The sequence below is a fragment of the Heptranchias perlo genome, chromosome 6 (genome assembly GCF_035084215.1).
Source record: "Heptranchias perlo isolate sHepPer1 chromosome 6, sHepPer1.hap1, whole genome shotgun sequence".
Lineage (NCBI taxonomy): Eukaryota > Metazoa > Chordata > Chondrichthyes > Hexanchiformes > Hexanchidae > Heptranchias > Heptranchias perlo.
In genome coordinates, this window is record NC_090330.1 from 26786083 (window position 1) to 26812550 (window position 26468).

The 26468-nt window shown below is 45.2% G+C and overlaps 1 protein-coding gene across 4 annotated transcripts in view; it reads right to left on the bottom strand.

Annotated features, from left to right (window-relative positions):
• The window catches only part of b3glcta (beta 3-glucosyltransferase a), a 251537-nt gene that overhangs the window by 58118 nt on the left and 166951 nt on the right, over positions 1–26468 (bottom strand). For 3 of the 4 annotated variants that reach the window (XM_067985969.1, XM_067985972.1, XM_067985971.1), the window contains 3 exons: positions 13458–13527; positions 11362–11421; positions 10030–10143 (listed from right to left, as the gene is read on the bottom strand). In XM_067985969.1, the coding sequence (XP_067842070.1) occupies positions 10030–10143; positions 11362–11421; positions 13458–13527 (244 nt within the window). The remainder of the gene's footprint in view (positions 1–10029; positions 10144–11361; positions 11422–13457; positions 13528–26468) is intronic. The other variant, XM_067985970.1, reaches the window with a different exon arrangement.

The following is a 26468-nucleotide window of genomic DNA, read 5'->3' on the forward strand; positions in this document are numbered from 1 at the left end:
AATTGGGAGAGCTGTCCCACAGACTAGTCAAGCAACAGCCTGACATAGCCATACTCACAGAATCATATCTTTCAGCCAACGTCCCAGACTCTTCCATCACCATCCCTGGGTATGTCCTGTCCCACCGGCAGGACAGACCCACCAGAGGTGGCGGTACAGTGATATACAGTCAGGAGGGAGTAGCCCTGGGAGTCCTCAACATTGACTCTGGACCCCATGAAATCTCATGGCATCAGGTCAAACATGGGCAAGGAAACCTCCTGCTGATTACCACCTACCGTCCTCCCTCAGCTGATGAATCAGTCCTCCTCCATGTTGAGCACCACCTGGAGGAAGCACTGAGGGTAGCAAGGGCACAAAATGTACTCTGGGTGGGGGACTTCAATGTCCATCACCAAGAGTGGCTCGGTAGCACCACTACTGACCGAGCTGGCCGAGTCCTGAAGGACATAGCTGCTAGACTGGGCCTGCGGCAGGTGGTGAGCGAACCAACACGAGGGAAAAACTTACTTGACCTCGTCCTCACCAATCTACCTGTCGCAAATGCATCTGTCCATGACAGTATTGGTAGGAGTGACCACCGCACAGTCCTCGTGGAGATGAAGTCCCATCTTCGCACTGAGGACACCATCCAACGTGTTGTGTGGCACTACCACCGTGCTAAATGGGATAGATTCAGAATGGATCTAGCAGCTCAAAACTGGGCATCCATGAGGTGCTGTGGGCCATCAGCAGCAGCAGAATTGTATTCCAGCACAATCTGTAACCTCATGGCCCGACATATTCCTCACTCTACCATTACCAACAAGCCAGGGGATCAACCCTAGTTCAATGAGGAGTGTAGAAGAGCATGCCAGGAGCAGCACCGGGCGTACCTAAAAATGAGGTGCCAACCTGGTGAAGCTACAACTCAGGACTACATGCATGCTAAACTGCGGAAGCAACATGCTATAGACAGAGCTAAGTGATTCCACAACCAACGGATCAGATCAAAGCTCTGCAGTCCTGCCACATCCAGTCGTGAATGGTGGTGGACAATTAAACAACTAACGGGAGGAGGAGGCTCTGCAAACATCCCCATCCTCAATGATGGCGGAGTCCAGCACGTGAGTGCAAAAGACAAGGCTGAAGCGTTTGCAACCATCTTCAGCCAGAAGTGCCGAGTGGATGATCCATCTTGGCCGCCTCCCGATATCCCCACCATCACAGAAGCCAGTCTTCGGCCAATTCGATTCACTCCACGTGATATCAAGAAACGGCTCAGTGCACTGGATACAGCAAAGGCTATGGGCCCCGACAACATAGTGCTGAAGTCTTGTGCTCCAGAACTAGCTGCGCCTCTAGCCAAGCTGTTCCAGTGCAGCTACAACACTGGCATCTACCCGACAATGTGGAAAATTGCCCAGGTATGTCCTGTCCACAAAAAGCAGGACAAATCCAATCCGGCCAATTACTGCCCCATCAGTCTACTCTCAATCATCAGCAAAGTGATGGAAGGTGTCATCGACAATGCTATCAAGCGGTACTTACTCACCAATAACCTGCTCACCGATGCTCAGTTTGGGTTCCGCCAGGACCACTCGGCTCCAGACCGCATTACAGCCTTGGTCCAAACATGGACAAAAGAGCTGAATTCCAGAGGTGAGGTGAGAGTGACTGCCCTTGACATCAAGGCAGCATTTGACCGAGTGTGGCACCAAGGGGCCCTAGTAAAATTGAAGTCAATGGGAATCAGGGGGAAAACTCTCCAGTGGCTGGAGTCATACCTAGCACAAAGGAAGATGGTAGTGGTTGTTGGAGGCCAATCATCTCAGCCCCAGGACATTGCTGCAGGAGTTCCTCAGGGCAGTGTCCTAGGCCCAACCATCTTCAGCTGCTTCATCAATGACCTTCCCTCCATCATAAGGTCAGAAATGGGGATGTTCGCTGATGATTGCACAGTGTTCAGTTCCATTCGCAACCCCTCAAATAATGAAGCAGTCCGAGCCCGCATGCAGCAAGACCTGGACAACATCCAGACTTGGGCTCATAAGTGGCAAGTAATATTCGCGCCAGATAAGTGCCAGGCAATGACCATCTCCAATAAGAGAGAGTCTAACCACCTCCCCCTGACATTCAACGGCATTACCATCACCGAATCCCCCACCATCAACATCCTGGGGGTCACCATTGACCAGAAACTTAACTGGACCAGCCATATAAATACTGTGGCTACGAGAGCAGGTCAGAGGCTGGGTATTCTGCAGCGAGTGACTCACCTCCTGACTCCCCAAAGCCTTTCCACCATCTACAAGGCACAAGTCAGGAGTGTGATGGAATACTCTCCACTTGCTTGGATGAGTGCAGCTCCAACAACACCCAAGAAGCTCGACACCATCCAAGATAAAGCAGCCCGCTTGATTGGCACCCCATCCACCACCCTAAACATTCACTCCCTTCACCACCGGCGCACTGTGGCTGCAGTGTGTACCATCCACAGGATGCACTGCAGCAACTCGCCAAGGCTTCTTCGACAGCACCTCCCAAACCCGCGACCTCTACCACCTAGAAGGACAAGAGCAGCAGGCACATGGGAACAACACCACCTGCACGTTCCCCTCCAAGTCACACACCATCCCGACTTGGAAATATATCGCCGTTCCTTCATTGTCGCTGGGTCAAAATCCTGGAACTCCATTCCTAACAGCACTGTGGGAGAACCGTCACCACACGGACTGCAGCGGTTCAAGAAGGCGGCTCACCACCACCTTCTCGAGGGCAATTAGGGATGGGCAATAAATGCTGGCCTCTCCAGCGACGCCCACATCCCGAGAATGAATTTAAAAAAAAACTCCAAAATTTTACCCACCACAGATGTTAGGCTAACTGGTCTATAATTTCCAGCCTTCTGCCTGCTACCCTTTTTAAATAAGGGTGTTACATTAGCAGTTTTCCAATCTGCCGGGACCTTTGCCGAGTCCAGAGAATTTTGGAAAATTATTACCAAAGCATCCACAATCCCTACTGCCACTTCCCTCAAGACCCTAGGATGTAAGCCATCAGGATGTGCCGGCTCTTTGTAAGAGCAATTCAGTTAGTCCCATTCCCCTGCTCTTTCCCTGCAGCCCTGCCAATTATTTCTCTTCAAATATTTTTCCAATTGCTTATTGAAAGCCACGATTGAATCTGCATCCGCCACCCTTTCAGGCAGTGCATTCCAAATCATAACTCCTCGATGCGTAAAAAAGTTTTTCCTCATGTAGCCTTTGGTTCTTTTGCCAATCTGTGTCCTCTGGTTCTTGACCCTTCCGCCAATGAGAACGGTTTCTCTTTATTTACTTCATCTAAACCAGTCAGGATTTTAAACACTTCTATCAAATCTCCTCTCAACCTTCTCTGCTCTAAGGAGAACTACCCCAGCTTCGCCAGTCTATCCGCTTAACTGACGTCCCTCATCCCTGGAACCATTCTAGTAAATCTTTTCTGCACCCTTTCTAAGGCCTTCACAACCTTCCTAAAGTGCAGTGCCCAAAATTGGACACAATATTCTAGTTGTGGCCGAACCAGTGTTTTCTAAAGGTTCAACATAACTTCCTTGCTTTTGTACTCCATGTCTTTATTTATAAAGCCCAGAATCCTGAACGCTTTTTTAAATGCTTTCTCAAGCTGTCCTGCCACCTTCAAAGATTTGTGCACATATACACTCAAGTCTCTCTGTTCCTGCACCTGCTTTAGAATTGTACCATTTAGTTTATATTGCTTCTCTGCATTCTTCCTGCTAAAATGTATCACTTTGCACTTCTTTGCATTAAAATTCATCTGCATGTGTCCGCCCGTTCCACCAGCCTGTCTATGTCCTCTTGAAGTATATTACTATCCTCCTCACTGTTTACTACACTTCCAAGTTTTGTGTCATCTGCAAATTTTGAAATTGTGCCCTGTACACCCAAGTTCAAGTTATTAGCATATATCCAAAAAAGCAGTGGACCTAGTACCAACCACTGGGGAACACCACTGTATAACTTCCTCCAGTCCGAAAAACAACCATTCACCACTACTCTCTGTTTCCTGTCACTTAGCCAATTTCCTATCCATGCCTCCACTGCCCCTTTTATTCCATGGGCTTCAATTTTGCTGACAAGCCTATTATGTGGCACTTTATCAAATGCCCTTTGAAAGTCCATATACACAACATCAACTGCACTGCCCTTATCAACCCTCTGTTACCTCATCAAAAAACTCTATCAAGTTAGTTAAACATGATTTGCCTTTAACAAATCTGTGCTGGCTTTTGTTTATTAATCCACACTCGTCCAAGTGACAATTAATTTTGTCCCGGATTATCGTTTCTAAAAGCTTCCCCATCACCGAGGTTAAATGGACTGGCCTGTAGTTGCCGGGTTTATCCTTACACCCTTTTTTGAACAAGGTTGTAACATTTGCAATTCTCCAGTCCTTTGGCACCACCCCCATATTTTTTCTAATTCATTCATGGGATGTGGGCATCCCTGGCAAGGCCAGCATTTATTGCCCATCCCTAATTGCCCTTGAGAAGGTGGCGGTCAGCCGCCTTCTTGAACCGCTGCAGTCCATTTAGTGAAGGTTCTCCCCCAGTGCTATTAGGTAGGGAGTTCCAGGATTTTGACCCAGCGACGATGAAGGAATGGCGATATATTTCCAAGTCAGGATAGTGTGTGACTTGGAGGGGAACGTGCAGGTGGTGGTGTTCCCATGTGCCTGCTGCCCTTGTTCTTCTAGGTGGTAGAGGTCACGGGTTTGGGAGGTGCTGTCGAAGAAGCTTTGGCGAGTTGCTGCAGTGCATCTTGTAAATGGTACACACTGCAGCCACATGTGCCGGCGGTGGAGGGAGTGAATGTTTAAGGTTGTGGATAGGGTGCTAATCAAGTGAGCTGCTTTGTCCTGGATGGTGTCTAGCTTCTTGAGTGTTGTTGGAGCTGCGGGTTTTCCAGGCAAGTGGAGAGTATTCCATCACACTCCTGACTTGTGCCTTGTAGATGGTGGAAAGGCTTTGGGGAATCAGGAGGTGAGTCATTCTCCGTAGAATACCCAGCCTCTAACCTGCTCTTGTAGCCACAGTATTTATGTGGCTGGTCCAGTTTAGTTTCTGGTCAATGGTGACCCCCAGGATGTTGATGGTGGGGGATTTGGCGATGGTAATGCTGTTGAATGTCAAGGGGAGGTGGTTGGACTCTCTCTTGTTGGAGATGGTCATTGCATGGCACGAATGTTACTTGCCACTTATCAGCCTAAGCCTGGATGTTGTCCAGGTCTTGCTGCATGTGAGCACGGACTGCTTCATTATCTGACGGGTTGCGAATGGAACTGAACAATGTGCAATCATCAGCGAATATCCCCATTTCTGACTTTATGATGGAGGGAAGGTCATTGATGAAGCAGCTGAAGATGGTTGGGCCTAGGATACCGCCCTGAGGAACTCCTGAAGCAATGTCCTGGGGCTGAGATGATTGGCCTCCAACAACTATTACCATCTTCCTTTGTGCTAGGTATGTATCCAGCCACTGAATAGTTCTCCTCCTGATTCCCATTGACTTCAATTTTACTCAGGCTCCTTGGTGCCACACTCGGTCAAATGCTTCCTTGATGTCCGAGGCAGTCACTCTCACCTCACCTCTGGAATTCAGCTCTTTAGTCCATATTTTGTCCATATCGAAGGAGAATTAGAAGATTATCAAAAGCACCACTGCAATTTCCACCCTTACTTCCCTCAGCAACCTAAGATGCATCACATCCGGACCGGTTAACTTATCTACTTTAAGCATAACCAGCCTTTCTAGTAACTACTCTTTATCAATTTTCACCCCAGCCAGTATCTCAACTACTTCCACTTTTACTGTGACTTTGGCAGCAACTTCTTCCTTGATAAAGAAAGATGCAAAGTACTTATTTTGTACCTCAGCCATGCCCTCTGCCTCCATGAGTAGGTCTCCTTTTTGGTCCCTAACCGGCCCCACCCCTCCTCTTACTACTCGTTTGCTATTTATATGCCTAAAGAAGACTTTTGGATTCCCTTTTATGTTAGCTGCCAGTCTATTCTCATGCTCCCTCTTTGCCCCTCTTATTTCCTTTTGCACTTCTCCTCTGTACTTTCTATATTCAGCCCGGTTCTCACATGTATTATCAACCTGTAATCTGTCATACACCCCCTTTTTTTGCTTCATCTTACTCTCTATCTCCTTCGTCATACAGGGAGCTCTGGCTTTGGATGCCCTACCTTTCCCCCTTGTGGGGATGTACCTAGACTGTACCCGAACCATCTCCTCTTTAAAGGCCACCCATTGTTTGATTACAGTTTTGCCTGTCAGTCTTTGATTCCAATTTACCCGGGCCAGATCCGTTCTCAACCCACTGAAATTGGCCCTCCTCCAATTAAGTATTTTTACTCTAGATTGCTCCTTGTCCTTTTCCATAACAAATCTAAACCTTATGAGACTATGATCACTGTTCCCTAAATGTTCCCCCACTTTCTCCACTTGACCCCCTCATTCCCCAGAACCAGATCCAGCAGTGCCTCCTTCCTCATTGAGCCGGAAGCATACTGATCAAGAAAGTTCTCCTGAACACTTTTCAGAAATTCCTCCCCCTCTTTGCCCTTTGCACTATTACTATCCCAGTCTATATTAGGATAGTTGAAGTCCCCCATTATCACTACTCTATAGTGCTTGCACCTCTCTGTAATTTCCCTGCAGATTTGCTCCTCTATATCCTTCCCTCTAATTGGTGACTATAGAATACACCCAGAAGTGTAATGGCACCTCTATTGTCGCTTAACTCTAACCAGGTAGATTCTGTCCTTGACCCCTCTAGGACAGCAACATTCTCCTTAATCAATACTGCCCCCCCACACTCTTTTTTTTCTTTCCCTATCTTTCCTGAATACCTTGTATCCAGGAATATTTATTACCCAATCCTGCCATTTTTTGAGCCAGGTCTCCATTATCGCCACATCATCATATTCCCATGTGGGTATTTGCGCCTGCAGCTCATCAACCTTATTTACCACACTTTGTGTGTTTACACACATGCACTCGAAACCTTTCTTAGACCATTTCGTATTGTCTCTTAGTCTGATCCCACCTAATACTGTACTATTTCTTACTCTAGTGCTATCTGTCTCTCCCAATCCTTTGTGCACTTTGTTTCTCCTTTCTAATGCTACATCCTGGTACCCACCCCCCTGCCAAATTAGTTTAAAGTCCCCTCCATCACAGCCCTAGTGAACCTCCCCGCGAGTACATTGATCCCAGCTCTGTTGAGGTGCAACCCGTCGGTCTTGAATAGGCCCCTCCTGCCCCAGAAATGGTCCCAATGCCCCAAAAATCTGAAAGCCCTCCCTCCTATGCCATGTCTCTAGCCACGCATTAACCTGCTATATCTTCTTATTTCTGTACTCACTAGCGTGTGGCACTGGGAGCAATCCAGAGATTGCTAACTTTGAGGTCCTGCTTTTTAATCCTCCCTAGCTTCTGAAGTCTAGCCGCAGGACCTCATCCCTTTCCTTTCCTATGTCGTTGGTACTCACATCGACCATGACTTCTGGCTGTTCCCCTTCCCCCCGCAGAATTAGTGGGGTATGGAAGCAGATCCTCACAACTAAACCTGCAGAAGAATGTGAGAGGGCTAGCTCAAGATAACACATTAAGTGTACTGCATCCCATAGGCGTTTCACAGCTTGCCTCAGCTGGTAGCACTATCTCCGAAGGTGTTGGAATCAGGCCTTACTCCAGGATAAAATCTAGGCTGATACTTCAGTACAATACTGAGGGAGTGCTGCATTTTTAGAGGTACCATCTTTTGGATGAGACATTAAACTTCCTGTTCAGATGGATGGCACCATTTAAAGAAGACCCAGTGTCCTGGCCAATCAGCATCACCAAATAAAAGATGAACTGGTAACTCATCTCATTTGCTGGTTGTGGGATCTTGCCGTATGCAATTGGCTGCTGTGTTTGCCTACATAGCAACAATGACTTCACTTCAAAAGTATATCAAAAGTTTATGTGAAGTACTTTGAGATGTCCTGAAGACATGATAAGGTGCTGTATAAGTGGAAGTTCCTTCAAGTTATATCTTTCTTTCAGTCTTGATATCTAGTTGGCCCAGCCAAACCCAAAAGACAATGTCAAATTATCCTGACCCTCATAAGCGTGTGGTTCCCAACAGGTGCTCCTGTACCAAAAATGCTGGACTGCCAATTCTCCGATAAATACCATGCTACTAAACTGTACAGAGACGTCACAAAATGTATCAATGGATTCTTTGCTCTGAACAATAAAACATGACTGTTGTCTACAAATGGAGATGCAAATGCTTTTATATGGTTACATTTTTCATACTCCTAGTGAGTCAAAGAACTAGCAATTTAAATTAGATTTTGATAAATTATTTAAACTGTGTTTTTGAAGCTGAGTGACAGTGTTGTTCAGACTGAGGGAGAAGGGAGGAGTTGGCGAGAAGACCTCATCTCTCCCTGAAAAACATCTATACAGTGCTCTCTGGCAAAATTTCTAGCTTTCAATGTGAAAACAGCATGGGAGAAATTTCCATGACTTTTGAATATTTTCAGAATAAAAAAAAGGATCTGGCGGCACAGTGCAGTAATGCATGGGTGGTGGAGCTTGGGTTAGCACGTTAAGTCCCCAATATTTACGGGGAGGAAGCAAGGGAGGCCGAAAAGCCCAGCAAGGCTGGGCCGTTAAAGTTCGGTAGGACCTCATTATCATTTTTTGGATCTGTTTCTTGCCTGGCAGCTGAGCAAATTAATACCCTGGCTGGTGGCTGGTAAGGGAAACCAGTGACAGAAGGCCACAGCCGAGGATCCTTGGGGACGGTCCCCGGTTATCGGGCGGGGGGGACGATTGGCCATCGGGGCGGGGGGAATGGAGGGGAAAGAGAGGCCATCACAGCGGGGGGAAGGGGGGGGGAAGAGAAGACATCATGGGGTCGATTTTAGGATGGTCGAGCGGGTGCGTTGGGGTCTTGTAAAATCGGGGAATCCCGGAGCAGGTCTGGAGCCCGGCTCCAACCCGCCCACTTCCGGGTTCCCCAGTGACGCGTTTGGGTGCACGCGCAGCTCCCGCATGCGGGACTCCCACCAGCAATTAAAGCCAGCGGGATGACAATTTAAATACTTACCTAGTTGAGGTACTTGACAGACCTCATTTACAGGAGATTTTGGCTGGGGTGCAATTTTCATAGAGCCTCAGCGTGTTTCCCGTGCTGTGGGAAACACTCCCTGCTGGAGCAGACGTGTTTCAGTCAGCAGCCAGCAGGAGATGCAAAGGATTTTTTGACAGTTGGGGGGAATACCTCATTTATTGCAGCAGGGCACTCTGTCACATCAGACAAAGTTTTGGCTGCTACACCTTTGTCTTTCCACTCAAAATTATTGATTTATACCCTAAACTCTGCTGTGCAAACACATTTACCTACTTTGCGGACCTCCTCAAACTCACACCGTCAGGATGGGGGGGGCGCCATGGCTGTAAAAACGGCAACAGGCTCATTCGCAGCGGGTTAGGGTCCCATTTCGCGCATTTTAGGTTTAAGCCCCCCCGCCACCCCCACGCCCCGTAACCCTCTCCGGCCCCTCGTGAGAGGGTTAGTATTGAGGCCTAGGTTCTGGATCTTGCAGCAGCATGCATAATTTAGTCACTTGAAAAATAAAATCTGTTTTAAAATGCTTGTCATTGAATGTGCTCTTATATTTCCTGTGTAGATTTAATGCGTCAAAAAAGGGCAACTGTTCAAAATTCATTGAATCGCTTATGACTTAGATTTGAACAATCTAGCAATTAGACTTAATGAGGTAGTCCAACGGATAAAAATATCTCCCCGCCATCTTACATGAATACTTGTCATCATTGAGCTGTATATCAAAGCTTTTTGATCACTAACAAATTGAAAAGAAACAAAAAATGAAAACCTTTATCATATACTTAAGATACTGATGATGGAACTTCAAAAGGCTTGAAGTGTATTAGCATCATAATTATCTGTTCAGCAACTCACCTCTTTCAGTGTTCGGTATTCCTAAGTACTGGGTTGGAATGGAGTTATCTGCATGATCACTATAGTATTCAATTAGAGCTGCTTGCTTTTCCCAAGTCTTCTTTACAATGGGTACTACAAAATAATGGGATAGAATACTTAGAAATACTGTAATGAAAAATTGAATATAGTCTGAATTCATACATGAAAACAAAATTAACAATATTATCATCTGGTTATATCTCCAGAAAGCTACTAAATTGGGTTCATTTTGCAGTGTAGAATCTGAACTAAACCCTGCTTCCATATTGTGACAAGATGATAAAACACAGTTTGAAAAAGAACCTACCCTCCAGTTCTGTAACTGTAAACCTACAAAGGTTCTGAGAACTCTTTGTGATCAAATGAAACACATTCAAGTTATCAGGCAGGTCAGCTATCAGATGTGCATCAATAAGATAATAGTCTCCATTTATATGGTAGGATGCAAAAAGTTGTGTTATTTAGATTTTTGGGACAGTTTGACCAGTCTACTGAAATTGAATACAGACACAAGCCTTTAAAGTTGTAGCTACAGTATAAATTTAAAAAAATGTTTTCCTCTGCCAGTTTGGTCTCAGTGCTCTCGTTGAACAGACAACTTTACCACTTTTCACAAAATTCAAACCAGAACCAATTAAACTGGCTAAGACCTGATGATCTAAACCAAGGGTATCCAACTTTTGCAAGCAATGGGCTAGATCCATGTTAATGGGTCACTACTGAGTCAGGCAGAATAATAATTAAATACTCTGCATCCAACTCCCAATCTGTTTTGCATTTTTGCAGCCCTTGGTCTACACTATTCCACTTCTTTCACTCTTTCATCCTCATCCTCATTCATTTTTCTTTCTCTCCCTCCGCTTCCTTTTTTTTTCTCTCTTTCCACACTTTCAATTCGCTCCTTCACCTCAGTCTCTCACATTGATTTACTTCTTTTCTTATTTCTTTTCATATTTCCCTTTCTCTTGCTATTTCTTACTTTTCTACATTTACCTCTCTCTCCTATTTGCTTCTGCAATAGCTGATGCCGCAGGATTCAGGCAAGCAGGCATGAGAAGCAGCAGCATCAAGAACCCGGCAGACAGTTAGAGGCAGCATGTTCTGTGGCCATTGCGCCCAGAGTTTTGTGGAAAGGGTTAATGGAGCAACTGCATTTGCATGGGATGGTTTAAGGATGGCCTGGCTAATGGACTTTCATGGGGAGGGGACAGCAAGAGTGTAGCATTTTCAGGCCCAGCAGCCCTGTATGAACCTTTTTGCACTATTACATCTAAAAACTGCAGATGATGTGTGTTTCACTTGCTGACTTACCTAGTTGTAGTAGTACCTTCATGTGTGCTGCTGGATTCAGCGGCTGCTTCTGTCTTGTATCTGATGGTAAGCAGCATAAAGTGGAAGTGTAAACAAGGTGGGGGTGACCTTAACATCAGGATGTCAGTAGAACTGGTCATGAAATGTCAAAGCCCCCTTAGGAACTGTTCTGGGTTGCTCTGCGTTGAGCTGGCCATGCCTTGACGGCAACCCTCCCTCAGGAAGTTATGCTTCAGTTGTATAGAGCCTTGGTCAGACCCCATCTGGAGTACTGCATTTAGTTTTGGGCACCACACCTCAGAAAAGATATTTTGATCTTGCAGGGGGTGCAGCACAGATTCACCAGAATGATATCAGGGCTTAGAGGGTTAAATAATGAGGACAGGGTGCATAAACATGGCTTGTATTCCCTTGGGTATAGAAGATTGAGGGGTAATCTGATCGAGATGTTTAAAATGTTAAAGGATTTGATAGGGTAGATACGGAAGGGGGAAATCAAGAACAAGGGGGTATAATTTTAAAATTAGAGCTAGGCCATTCAGGAGCGAAATCAGGAAGCAGTTTTTCACATAGAGTAGTAAAAATCTGGAAAACTCTCCCCCCCGAAGGCTGTGGATGCTGGGGTAAATGGAGCTTTCAGAAGTGAGATAGATAGATTTTTGTTAGGTAAGGTATCAAGGGATATGGAGCAAAGGCAGGTAAATGGAATTGAGGTACAGATCAACCATGTTGATCTGCACCTCAAATAGTGAGGTGAGAGCTGTTAACAAAAATCACTGGTTAGCAGAACCAGCTGATCTTCTGGTGGTGAGGAATAAAACAATTAAATAGTTATCTGCTTCTCTTTATTTGACCCTCTCCTCGACATGTGACCTAGTTTAATCCTGCTGGTTTTGCGAATATACTTTCCTGGTCAACACAGATAATTTCACACAGAAGGCACTGGTCAAGAGCTTATTATTTCAAACCTCACACCTTCATTGTTTCTGAAGTTAGAATTGACCCCTGATTTCCAATTAAAGGCAGGAGGTGTTAAAATGCTACCATGTAATCACACAGAGACCTGGCTGCCTGGTTCAATACTTCAACTTTAAAAGAAAGTCTGTAACTTTTGCCGCAAATATAAGAAATTAGGTAAAGAAAACAGAATTTCAATTTAAAACGTAGATAGATAATGCTGCTGACTTGCTAAGCTGCAGTGCAAAAGGCTGATTGATATCTGTCTCCTCCTCCCAATAGCACTGCTCTTCCCTCCAGTAAGGACCTGCTTTAGCAATCCACAATACTACTGATCCCAACTGGTGGGAAAGAGCAGTGTTTCTGAGAGCGAGAGGCAGGGGTCAGTCTCCCACGGCCCAGAGACGCAGGGGTGCTATTTGTCTGATTGTGTTTTCCTGCACCTGTTTCTACTGGCAGTTTTTCCTCAAGTTATTTGTAATGTGGTTCAAGGAATTATAACACCAAAAAGATACCTCTTTTCAGTAATTCAAATCTAATCATAGAATGTGCAAAACCTAACATCATTAAGAGATTGAATTTCTTTTTTAAAATAAATATTTATATAATGACCATTATTGAAGAAATACAACCATCTCTGTACATATGGTATATGTATAAAATATGGCAGGGAGTGATAATTTACACATCTGAAGCACCTTATAAGTCTTTAACTCACTCATTCACATTTTGTCCTTCGTATTAGTGACTGCTTGAAAGGGTGGTGGAAGCAGATTCGATAATAACTTTTAAAAGGGAATTGGATATATACTTGGAAAAGAAAAATTGGCAGGGCTCTGGGGAAAGAGCGGGGGAGTGAGACTAATTGGATAACTCTTTTAAAGAGCCTTCTGTTCTGTAAGATTCTATGGAAACTAAAAGAATTCTGCCTTAAAGACAGAGTCATAAAATGCCCAACCATATTAAATAAAGCACCGTTTGAATCTTCTCTCAGATATCCAACAGAGTATATATCCAGACTATTGCACAATCCCAACATAAAAAGGCACCAGGTGCAGCGCTTAACAGAAGTACATGACGTACAGGAGCTGGCTTTTGGTACTATCCTTCAAAAACACTGTATATTAGCAGCAACTTACTTCTTTCCTGATGGAATTTTTTGCAGGTTTTTACAGCAAAAAAGAGGTTTTTCTTCTCTACTAGTTTTCCCTGTAAAATGATAAATGAAAAATAACTTTGTGTAAAGATTCTCAGCAAATTAATAAAACAAATGTAAACTTTGAACTTCAAAATTCTACAAAATCCTTTAAGTGTCAGTTTGGCTTAGTGAGAGCATTCACTTCCATGTTAAAAGGTTGTGGGTTTAAGCCCTATTCCAGGACTTAAGCACATATTCTAGGCTGACACTTCAATGTAGTACTGAGGAATGCTGCACTATTGGAGGCACTATCTTTCAGGTGAGATGTTAAATTGAGGTCCCACCTGCCTGCTCAGATGAACATAAAAGATCTATTTGCACTCTTCAAAGAAGAGCAGGGGAGTTCTCCTGGCCAATATTTATCCTTCAAACAACACCACCAAATACAGCTTATCCGGTCATTTAACTCATTGTTGTTTATAGGGGTTCTTAATTAGTGATAATGTCATTAAAAACTGTCCCTGAAAGAACTTGATAAAATGTTAGGTTTGTATAGAAAATCCTTTTAAGTAATTATTTCTGGCTACTTCAAGATTAGAGCTATAAAAGCATCTGTATTAAACCCAAAACTACTAGATAGTTCACAGAAATGGGCCCCAGGGAACAATTAAACAATTGCTTTTCTGAATCTAACATGCGCCTGATTTTTGTCACGATTTTTCTTTATCTCTACATTTGCAGTAACCTTCTCTACTATGCATTACCTTATATTTATAACTAAATTAAAATCTATCTGTCATTCCTTACCCACCTGCTCATATGGCCCAGATTTCTCTGAATGCTTAGAATGAAGGAAGGATATAAGGGAGGCGAATTGTAGATGAAATGTAAGAGTTCACAAGATACCTACAGAAGAGGGAACCATTCGGCCCATCTTAATTCATCCACTCAGTACAATGCTACATTTCCCCCATTGTTGCATCTAATTGTTTCTTAAATGATTCCAGAGTTTGCACTATCACCGCTCTGCCCAGAAATCCATTCCAAGTGTGGATCACTCTCCGCATGAAGAACCTCCTGATATCAGTCCTAATGTTGGGGTTTGCTATTTTAAACCTGTGTCTCTTTGTCCTACTCCCACTATTTAATGCAGCATTCCAGATTAATCTTTTCCATAGCATTTACAATCTTCTATACCTCTATAAGATCACTTCTCAAACACCTTCTTTCCTGCCTGTCAAGCCCATGTTTCTCCAGTTTTTCCTCATTCACTTAGACCCCAGACACGAGGGATCAGTCTTCTCTACACTGCTTCCAGCAAACTATGTACTCTATTTCTAGACACATCGAACTTTTTCTGACCTAGGCACTGCTGCACTGTATAGACTTTGCTAAGAGACATGTAAACATGTTTCACTGTTCAAGCACTAAATTTCCTTTGTAAATTATAAAATGTGGGATTTGTTTTCTGTCATAGACCTGCGACATATAGCAAATCCTATAATCTTCAAACAATAAAATAAGAACAACAGAATAATAAAGGTTCAGGAAGAATACACAAACTATGAACTTTCATTCACACTTGAAGTAAATCTCAGTGTTTTGGCAGATATGCTGTTTCAATCCTAATGCATTGTACACTAAGCAACACATTGCTAAATATATTAGACTTCCAAGTTATTGCTGAGACAGTAAGATTTTTTATAACCCACTGGAGAATGTTTTCTGTATAAACTGGTAAATAACTGGAGCTGTGCAACAGAGATAATTTTTAATTAATAGCCTTAAATAAATCCATATAACATCCTTCACACCCCTAAATGTTTCATAAATCTTTACAATTTTTATTACAATGGAAACTAAATTGGCTCTCAAGTAGGATTTTTTGAATATAATGATTACTTCCCCCCCCCCACCCCAGATTTCTACATGGTTTGGCCTGCTCGTGAGATCTTTGTCCACTCATTTGTAAAAGTATTTGTATGGCTCATGTTTTGAATGTGTTACTGAAAGTTTCGTTTTATTAATTTTCATGAATTGTTTCACAAGACCAACTGTCAACCCACAACATCATGGAGGAAGTTAAACACCACTTAGATGTTCAGTCGGTACAGTGAAAAGTCTTTTGCGTACAGGCTTGAGTTGGAAATTTCACCTAGATCTGGGTGCTGGAGTTTCCAGCTGTTGTGGACAAATTCTTTGGCCCGGAAAATCTGCGGGGTCATTTATATTTTTAAATGCAACAGCAACAGGTTTCTTTCCCCCTCCCTCAGTAAATTACCCCCATGTTACTATACAGTATGGTAATGAGATGCAGGAACACCAGAAGGGAAGGGCTTCTGCCTGAAGTGCACTGCTGACCCCACTGGAATTTTCAGGTGCAGCTTGTTACCATATTGATTGGCGGGTCAGACGTGTAACAACTCCTGTGTAACACGGGAGTAATTTGCTTTGTCGGGGGGGGGGGGGGGGGGAGAGAGAAACTTGTTGCTGCAGGATTTAAAGGGGCAGTAGTTTCCTTGGAGTCACAACTTTTGTCACTATGTAATTTTTTGGCCCTGCAGTAATTTCTTACCAGAGGATTTCTGTGCTTTTTCAAGACCATGTCATGAACCTCAGGCACTGGCAGAGGATCTCAAGGAAGGGCTCAGACAAGTGGTGCCAGACCAGAGGCAGGCCCAGAATTTTAGTGACATGGACTTACAGGTACTGCTCAATGAAATTCAGAGGGAGGATGTCTGCTGTACTTGCAGAGAAGGAGGTGGCCTAAGGGTGTTGTCAGTGCCATGTTAAAGGAGGTGGCAGTGGCACTGAATGCTATCTCTCTCACCCCAGGACAGCAGACCAGTGCTGAAAAAAGTTCAATGACTTGACGAGCGCAGACAAGGCGAAAGAACTGCCACATTCCTTTTTTTTGGCAATCTAAATCTAAGGGAGCTCACTTAAGAGCAGGCAATGGAGCTGCAGGGAAGGCAAGCTGCTCTGGTAGTTGGTGATGGCAAGGCCAGTGCCAGGCAGAAGAGTGGCTACAAAGCAGTACCTGCACCAGCTGCAGCTAAAGAATCAAGTTGGTATTGAGCTGCAGATCTATCTTGTCACTCTCTCTGGGTGCTGCACACCCATTCTTAGCTCATGTCCTCTTCTTCCACAGGTCCAGCACAACAAGGGGAGGCAGATGACGATGATGTGGAAGGATATAAATGTATTTTGGATGACTATGATGATGAATGTGCCCAATGTACCTCTGATGCCGCTGCCCCCATCCTCAATTTCCTCCTCCCTTTCATCCAGCACCATCTCTATCCCATGCACCAGCTCAGAGACTGTCACCTGGGGATCAAGATAGTGGGGATCAGGATATTACACCAGATGAGTCACTGGGCGCAAAGGAGTGGGGAGTGGAAAAGCACTTGACTATTCCCTAGCAGAGGCTGCAGACAGCCTCCCTTGGCTGGGGAAGTAGCAAACTCAAGGGTGCTGCTATTAAAAGAAGGATGTTTGATGAACATCATACTAACATGTTGGCTCTGAGAACCCTTTCCCAGGACATATGGCAGATGACAGTTATAGTACATTATTTGTTATAATCAAAGCTATCCCCATCTTCCTCCAACCAAGATAACAGGCAATCAAGTGTTAGGTATGACCATCTCGCCTCAGCTGTCTCTTCCCAGATGACACTGACTTATCAGGATCTCACTACATGCAGCAACTGGAGTGCAGACTGGAGTCCCTAACACTCAGCGGTATCATAATCAGTGCAATAAATCATGATGTTGGCAGGCTAGCACAAATATGTTCACTTACCGTCTTTTTCTCTGCATATCATAAAACAGATGTATTAAGATCTCTTTTAAAATAGAAGCCAGAGGAATTTGATAGAAGTTGGTTAAGCATTCATATGATATTGCACAGCATAATTCCCAGGCTGTGATGTATTTATACTGGGTACAATGAGGAATGTGCAGTGAGTACGTTATTACTCCTTTATACCACAGGGTCCATTTTTATAAAGTGATGAACAAAACTAAAACACAGTATTCTGCTTTCTTACACTTACAACATTCAATTGAAAAAAAAATCTTTATTTACTTAAAATTTACCAAAACTCAAGTTCCCATTTCTCCTATATCCAGTTAATATTATTCATATTGTTCAGTCAATAACAAGATCAAATTTAGGTGAAACCTGGGACAAGAGAATTATTTTTCATTTTGGCTGATTTCTAATAGGTATAAATATTTTTTTCTTTGCAGAGGACAGGTACTAATGTTTCCAAGTGATTATTCTGAAGGTCAGCTGTGCAGTGATTTATTTTAAAATAGAACCGGCTCTCATTCCTAAAACTTCGGTTGAACACGTGTCAGTCATTTCAATATGCCATACTGCAAGTTCTTAAAGGTTCATAATATGTTCTGTATTAAAGAAAATTACATTTGATCCTTTGAGAATCACAGTCAAATTATTACATCAAGTATAAAGATAATGAACATTAAAATGAACCTGGGGAGGGGGAAAAATGGGATGGAAGAATAGAGAGGGAGCTGCAAGGCTGTTCTCCAACTGAATGTTGCCTGAACCATAAAACCTAAGCTCATGCAGCTCCAAACATTATATCAGCTTGGTTATAACTTTCTCCCCTTCATCTTATTGTACAAAACACATTTCTTAATTCACAGCATTTTTGGAATGAACAAATCACAAATAGTGCTTTTTTAACATGTTGTTGCTGAACTGATATTGTAGTTTTGACACCTTGAAGAATGATCATGGCTGATCTGTATGTGAACTCCATTTGCTCCATATCCCTTGATACCCTTACCTAACAAAAATCGATCGCTCTCAGTCTTGAAAATTTCAATTGACCCAGCAGCCATAGCCCTTTGGGAGAGAGAATTCCAGACTTTCACTACCCTTTGTGTGAAAAAGCGCTTCCTAATTTGACACCTAAATGGTGAACTCTAATTTTAAAATCATGCCCTCTGATTTAGGATTCCACCACCAGAAAGAATAGTTTTCTGTATGTAGCCCATCAAACCCCTTTACCATTTTAAAGACCTTGTTTTGATCACCCTTCACCCTTCTAAACTAAAGGGAGTACAATCCAAGTTTATGTAACCGGCTCTCGTAATTTAACCCTTTAAGCCCTGATATTCTGGTGAATCTGCGCTGTACCTCTTCCAAGGCTAATATTTCTTTCCTGAGATTCAGCTCCCAAACTGAACGCAGTACTCCAGATGGGGTCTGACCAAGGCTCTGAACAACTGAAGCACTGCTTTCTTATTTTTATATTCCAGCCCGCTTGAGATGAAGGCAAACATTCCATTTGATTATTTTTTTGTACCAGTGCAATAGATTTTAGTGATTTGTGTACATGGACACCTAAATCCTCTGCAGCTCCTAGTCTCTCACCATTAAAAAAATATTCCTACTTGTCATTGTTGGATCCTAAGTGATGACCTCACACTTCCCCACATTGAATTCTATCTGCCATAGTTTCTGCCCATTCACTTAGTCATTCTTTGCTCCTTTGTAACTTCTTACTCCCATTTATATCATTTATTGTGCCTCTTGAAGCATTTGAAACCATCTTCAGCCAGAAGTGCCAAGTGGATGATCCTTCTTGACCTCCTCCTCAGGTCCCCACCATCGCAGAAGTCAGTCTTCAGCCAATTCGATTCATTCCACATGCTATCAAGAAATGGCTGAGTGCACTGGATGCAGAAAAGACTACGGGCCCCAACAACATCCCAGCTGAAGACTTGTGCTCCAAAACTAGCGACACCTCAAGCCAAGCTGTTCCGGTATAGCTATAACACTGGCATCTACCCGACAATGTGGAAAATTGCCCAGTCCACAAAATGCAGGACAAATCCAAACAGGCCAATTAACGCCCTATCAGCCTACTCCCAGTTATCAGCAAAGTGATGGAAGGAGTCATCAGCAGTACTATCAAGTGGCACTTACTCACCAGGACCACTCGTTTCCTTACCTCATTGCAGCCTTGATCCAAACATGGACACAAAGGTTGAAATCACCATAAGGACTGTAGCGGTTCAAGAAGAAAGCCCATCACTACCTTCTCAAAGGCAACTAGGAATGGGCAATAAAATGCCGGCCTTGCCAGTGATGCCCATATCCCGAGAATTAAAAAAATATATTTCAATGCTCTCCTAGCCAGTCTGCCATCCTCTACCCTCCAAAAATTTCAGCTCACCCAAAACTTTGTTGCCCATATCCTATTTCACATCAAGTTCCACACGCCCATCACTCCCATTCTTGCTGGCTTACAATGGCTCCAGGTTCCACAAAACCTAAAATTTAACATTCGCATCCTTATGTTTAAATCCTTCCATGACCAGACCCCTCCATATCTCTGCAACACCCTCCAGCCCTGCAAACTCCACCCGCTCCGACTCCCAACCTCTCTGTTCCTCTCATTCTGGCCTCTTGAACATCCCTTATCCTTCACCCTACCATTGGATGTTGTGCCTTCAACTGCCTAGATCCCATTCCCTCCCTAAAACCCTCTGCCTCGCCACCTCACACGTCTCCACGAAGACCTTCTTTAAAATCCGCTTCCTATGGTTCGACGCCCATTTTCATCATGCCTGTGAAACACCATGGTTATTTTTTATGTTAAAGGTGCTATATAAATGTAAGTTGAAAAAAGTTTACTTTGACTTAGTCCACAAAGGTTCAGACAAATGTGGATTTTAAACCTGGGTCTGAGCTTCCCCAACTATTCTGCCTTTACACTCACTTTTTTTTTTAAATGAGGTATTCATAAAATAACTGGCAATGTGTAATTTGATGAAAGTATGGGCATCATTTTAGCACCCGCTATCGGGTGCGTTCCTGGCCGGGGGGGGGGGGGTGCTCCGAAAATCGGAGAATCCCGGAGCGGGACCGGAGCCCGGCTCAAACCCGCCCACGTCCGGGTTCCCCACTGACGTGCCAGCGCGCGTGCGCAATCCCCGCTGGTGGGAATCCCGCAGGCAATTAAAGCCAGCGGGGTTCCACTTGAAGGTATTTATTTTGCTTGTTCAGGTCATTAACTGACCTGATTAAGGGATTATGTGAGGAGGGGTGGGATTTTATAGAAAACTGGGACTGTTTCCAATGCTGGGTGAAACACTCCCAGTTCAAATGGACGTGTTGCAGCTGTCAGCCTGTGGCAGCTGCAAAGGTCCATTTGACAGGTGGTGGGGGGAGACCCTCACTCATTGCAGGAGGCCACTCTGTCACTTTGGATAAAGTTTGGCCTCCATCACCCTCCTCCTAACAATAAAATTCACAAACTTGCACACTTACCTCGGGGTCCAGAGACATGTATCTACCTTGCGGACCCCCTCAGATCTACATCTTCTGGATGGGGGCTGCCGTAGCTGCAGTCATGACCTCCTCGGAGGGCGAACAGCATCACCAGCCTCACCAGCCTCGCCATCCACGCCGTCCACCTCTGACACGTGGAGCTCTACAACAGAGTGCTGTGACACATCCACCTGTACAGCAGGAGGGAGGGCTACCGCAGAGAGAGATGCGTCGCAGAGGGCACTACCCTCGCCATAGGGTCCACAGACCGAGGCTCAGCTTCCTGGACCTCTCTGAGCAGCAGTGCACACGGAGGCTCAGAGTCACTTGACATGTAGTCGTGGACATCTGCAGCCTCCTTCATGCTGAGCTGCTCCAGGCTGGCCCGAGCACCATCTTCTTACCTGTCGCTGTCAAAGTCACCACTGCCCTCAATAACTTCTCCTCCGCATCCTTCCAGAGTGCCACCGGGGACATCGCCAACATCTCTCAGCCGTCTGCACAAAAGAGCCCTGCAAATACACCTACACCTACTCTGCAGTGACAGAATGGGTGGCATCAGTTGTGGGTCTTCATAGTGATCCTCAGGAAAGGGCATTATTGCACAAACCAGACAAGATTCGCAAAGACGTGGCAGTAGTGGTGCCAATATAATATGTGATGTGAGTTGGTCAGAAATTAAATATAAGTAAAAACCATGAAAAACCCTCAAACACCCTTGTGCATCCCCTTCATGCTCACGACACGTTTGCCACACGCTGCCTACTGAACATATGTGACGCATGCCCTGTGACTGCAGCACAGGTAGTGGCAGGTTGAGTGAGGCTGACCGTGAAAGAGATGCACAAGAGGGTGAGTATGAGATAGAGCCATGAGATTGTATGAGGATTGGGTTGAATGGTAGTGGCGGGATGAGTACTGGCGAGGTGAGTAAGTGCAGGTAAGATGAGGATGAGGTTTGAGTGGGTATGAGGGGCGATGTGACAGAGTAGTGTTGGCAGTGCAGAAGGAGGTGTGGGGTGGGGGCGGTGATGTGGCAGACGGAGTGTAGGGGAAAGAGTAAGTGTACTCACTTTGGCTGACCTACTGAGGTCATTGGAGCGCCTCCTGCACTGTATGCAGGTGGGCGATATGTTGGTGGTGCAGGTGACCTCCTCTGCCACCTCGAGCCAGGCCTTCCTGGTGGCAGAGGCAGGCCGCTTCCTCCCGCCCGCCAGGGGGAAGATCTCTGTCCTCCCCCTCCTCCTCACCCCATGTATTGATACCTGGAGTGAGGCATCATTAAACTGGGAGCAGCCTTCCCCCTGGGCTGCTCCATGCTGTAGTTTTTCTATTTGTTGCAGCATCTGTCAGTGGAGGACTGCCTCTTTAAATAGAGCTCCTCCAGCTGACAGATCTTACTGCGCATGCGCAGCCCACCCGACGCGCAGATCAGCAGTGGGGAACCTGGAAGAACAGGTAAGTGGATCCAATTGGGCTGCGATCGCGCGGGTGGCAAACTAATTTCACCGGGCGCGTTACCCACGTGCCCAATAGCCCCCCCGCCGCGAACCCGCAGCCCTGGTAACATCGAGCCCTATAATACTGCCCATGTCCATGCAACATAAATAGAGTATAAAACACTAAGAGGTAGCATGCACCTAGGTGTCAAGTAACAGAAATTTATAAATCAGGAATCAATGTTTTCTGCCATCAGTTGAAACAGCCTGGATTAGTATCAATCAAATTTGAGAGTCCATCTTATTGGCCCCAAAAATGTGTTTCTTTGCTCTGTAAGGGGGAAAAAAAGTATTTGTCATCTTGTCCTTTCTGTCTTTTATACAATTTATTTTAGATGTTAATTTTTGCTTTTCACTCTCATATTTTTGATTGAAATTTGCCTTATTATCTGCTTCCTTTGCTCCTTGTTCAGAGATGTTGATTGTGTGCCTGTATAATGGTCAATACACTCTAAATAGTGATTCTTTGGATGAAGCATTTTGAGACATTTCATGATGTGATAAGGTCCTGTATAAATGCAAGTAATTATTATTCTTCTGTCTTTAATTTTCTTATTATTTCTGGTTTTCTAAATTTGCAGCAACAAGACTCGAAGGAGGGTTATGAAGGCATAAGAAGTCTGCAATGGCAAAGAAAAATTTGAATGAATGCAACTACAATGGTACATGTTTGCCATAAAAAAGATATGATGGAAATGAGAGGCCTTGAAGAGGTTATGATGGCAATAGTAAGAGTTGTGGACACCGAGTCAGAGATGCAATGGGTAAGCAAGGGTGGCTGCGAAAGACATGATATGGCATATAAATTCTAGAAACGTTGGTAACTACAAGCGTATAGACTTTAATATATGCAATCTATTCAGCCAGTAACGTTATTCTCCCCACCGCCCAAATCAACAAATGAATCTAAACATTTTCCTCTGTGTAAGATATAAGCCAAGGTCAACTTCAGTTTGTACCTAAAATAGTTATAATTATGGAGAATGGCTCAAAGAATTGGAGCTTTTGTCACTGGGGGAATCCAAGAGAAATTTTGACAATTATGAAAATTTTGAGAAGGTAAATGGTGAAAAATTGTTTCCATTTGCTGTCAAATTGATAACAAAATGGCAGAGACTCCAGATTATCATTAGAACAACAAAGGGGGAAGTTAGAATATTTTTTTTCACACAGATCCAGAGTATAAAATCCTGCTCTCCCTAAAATCATGGACAGGGAGAACAATTGTAGCATTCCTACAGTTGCCTTTTCAGCTAACTCAGCACAGACTTGGGGCCGGATGTTAGCAGGGCTGCGGGTTCTCGGCGGGGGGGCTATCGGGCGCATGGGTAACGCGCCCGGTGAAATTAGTCAGCTTCCCGCGCGATTGTAGCATACAATCCGCTAATTGGATCCACTTACCTTCTCCTCCGGGTTCCCAACTGCTGATCTGCGCATCGGGCGGACTGCGCATGCGCAGTAAGATCTGTCAGCTGGAGGAGCTCTATTTAAAGGAGCAGTCCTCCACTGACAGATGCTGCAACAAACAGAAAAAATCACAGCATGGAGCAGCCCAGGGGGATGGCTGCTCCCAGTTTAATGATGCCTCACTCTAGGTATCAATACATGGGGTGAGGAGGAGGGGGAGGACAGAGATCTTCCCCCTGGCGGGCGGGAGGAAGCGGCCTGCCTCTGCCACCAGGAAGGCCTGGCTCGAGGTGGCAGAGGAGGTCACCTGCACCACCAACATATCGCCCACCTGCATACAGTGCAGGAGGCGCTCCAATGACCTCAGTAGGTCAGCCAAAGTGAGTACACTTACTCTTTCCCCTACACTCCGTCTGCCACATCACCGCCCCCAACCCACATCTCCTTCTGCACTGCCAACACTACTCTGTCACATCACCCCTCATACCCACTCAAACCTCATCCTCATCTTACCTGCACTTACTCACCTCGCCAGTACTCATCCCGCCACTACCACTCAACCCAATCCTCATACAATCTCATGGCTCTATCTTGTACTCACCCTCTCATGCATCTCTTTCACGGCCAGCCTCACTCAACCTGCCACTACCTGTGCTGCAGCCACAGGGCATGCGTCACATATGTTCAGTAGGCAGCGTGTGGCAAACGTGTCGTGAGCATGAAGGGGATGCACAAGGGTGTTTGAGGGTTTGTCATGGTTGTTGCTTATATTGAATTTCTGACCAACTCACATCACATATTATATTGGCACCACTACTGCCATGTCTTCGCGAATCTTGTCTGGTCTGTGCAATAATGCCCTTTCCTGAGGATCACTATGAAGACCCACAACTGATGCCACCCATTGTGTCACTGCAGAGTGGGTGTAGGTGTATTTGCAGGGCTCTTTTGTGCAGACGGCTGAGAGACGTCGGCGACGTCCCAGCTGCATCCTGGAAGGATGTGGAAGAGAGGTTGTTGAGGGCAGTGGTTACTTTGACAGCGACAGGTAAGAAGATGGTGCTCGGGCCAGCCAGGAGCAGCTCGGCATGAAGGAGGCTGCAGATGTCCACGACTACATGTCAAGTGACTCTGAGCCTCCGTGTGCACTGCTGCTCAGAGAGGTCCAGGAAGCTGAGCCTCGGTCTGTGGACCCTGTGGCGAGGGTAGTGCACTCTGCGACGCATCTCTCTCTGTGGTAGCCCTCCCTCCTGCTGTGCAGGTGGATGTGTCACGGCACTCTGTTGTGGAGCTCCACGTGTCAGAGGTGGATGGCGTGGATGGCGAGGCTGGTGATGCTGTTCGCCCTCTGAGGAGGTCATGACTGCAGCTACGGCGGCCCCCATCCGGAAGATGTAGATCTGAGGGGGTCCGCAAGGTAGATACATGTGTCTGGACACCGAGGTAAGTGTGCAAGTTGGTGACTTTGATTGTCAGGAGGAGGGTGGTGGAGGCCAAACTTTGTCCCAAGTGACAGAGTGGCCTCCTGCAATGAGTGAGGGTCTCCCCCCCCACCTGTCAAATGGACCTTTGCAGCTGCCACAGGCTGATGGCTGCAACAGGTCCATTTGATCTGGGAGTGTTTCCCCCAGTGTGGGAAACAGTCCCAGTTTGCTCTAAGATCCCACCCCTCCTCACATAATCCCTTATTCAGGTCAGTTAATGACCTGAACAAGCCAAATAAATACTTTCAAGTGGCATCCTGCTGGCTTTAATTGCATGCGGGATTCCCACCAGCAGGGGCTGCGCGCGCACGCCGGCGCATCAGCGGGGAACCCGGAAGTGCGCGGGTTCAAGGCGGGCTCCGGTCCCGCTCCGGGATTTCATGATTTTCGGGGCCCCCCGCCAGGAACGCACCCGATAGCGGGTGCTAAAATGCTGCCCTTGGAATCAGTCTGCCACCATCCTGCTCTGTATGGCAGTTACTCACGGCATAAATTCGATGAGCCATGAAGGGACATATTAGACCTGGCTGAAAAAAATAGAACCGCACTGGAAATGAGAAGCTTGCAGGGTTCAGTGAGCAATCTATTCAGAATCATTTCTGCAAACACCGAATAGGGGATTACACAGACCCAAAAAAGGGTTTAAGGATAAGCCCAGCAACTACAAGCCATTCAGTTTAACCTTGATGGTGGGGAAGATTTTAGAAATGATAATCCGAGACAAAATAAATAGTTACTTGGACAAGTGTGGATTAATTATGGAAAGCCTGCACGGATTTGTTAAAGGCAAATCGTGTTTAACTAACTTGATTGAGTATTTTGATGCGGTAACAGAGAGGGTTGATGAGGGCAATGCAGTTGATGTTGTGTATATGGACTTTCAAAAGCGCCACATAATAGGCTTGTCAGCAAAATTGAAGGCAGTGGCAGCATAGATATGAAATCGGCTAAGTGACAGGAAACAGAGTAGTGGTGAATGGATGTTTTTCAGACTGGAGGAAGGTATACAGCGGTGGTCCCCAGGGGTTGGTACTAGGACCACTGCTTTTCTTGATATATATTAATGACTCGGACTTGGGTATACAGGGCACAATTTCAAAATTTGCAGATGACACAAAATTGGAAGTGTAGTAAACAGTGAGGAGGATAGTAATAGACTTCAAGAGGCCATCGACAGGCTGGTGGAATGGGCGGACACATGGCAGATGAAATTTAATGCAGAGAAGTGCGAAGTGATACATTTTGGCAGGAAGAATGAGGAGACGCAATATAAACTAAATGGTACAATTCTAAAGAGGGTGCAGAGAC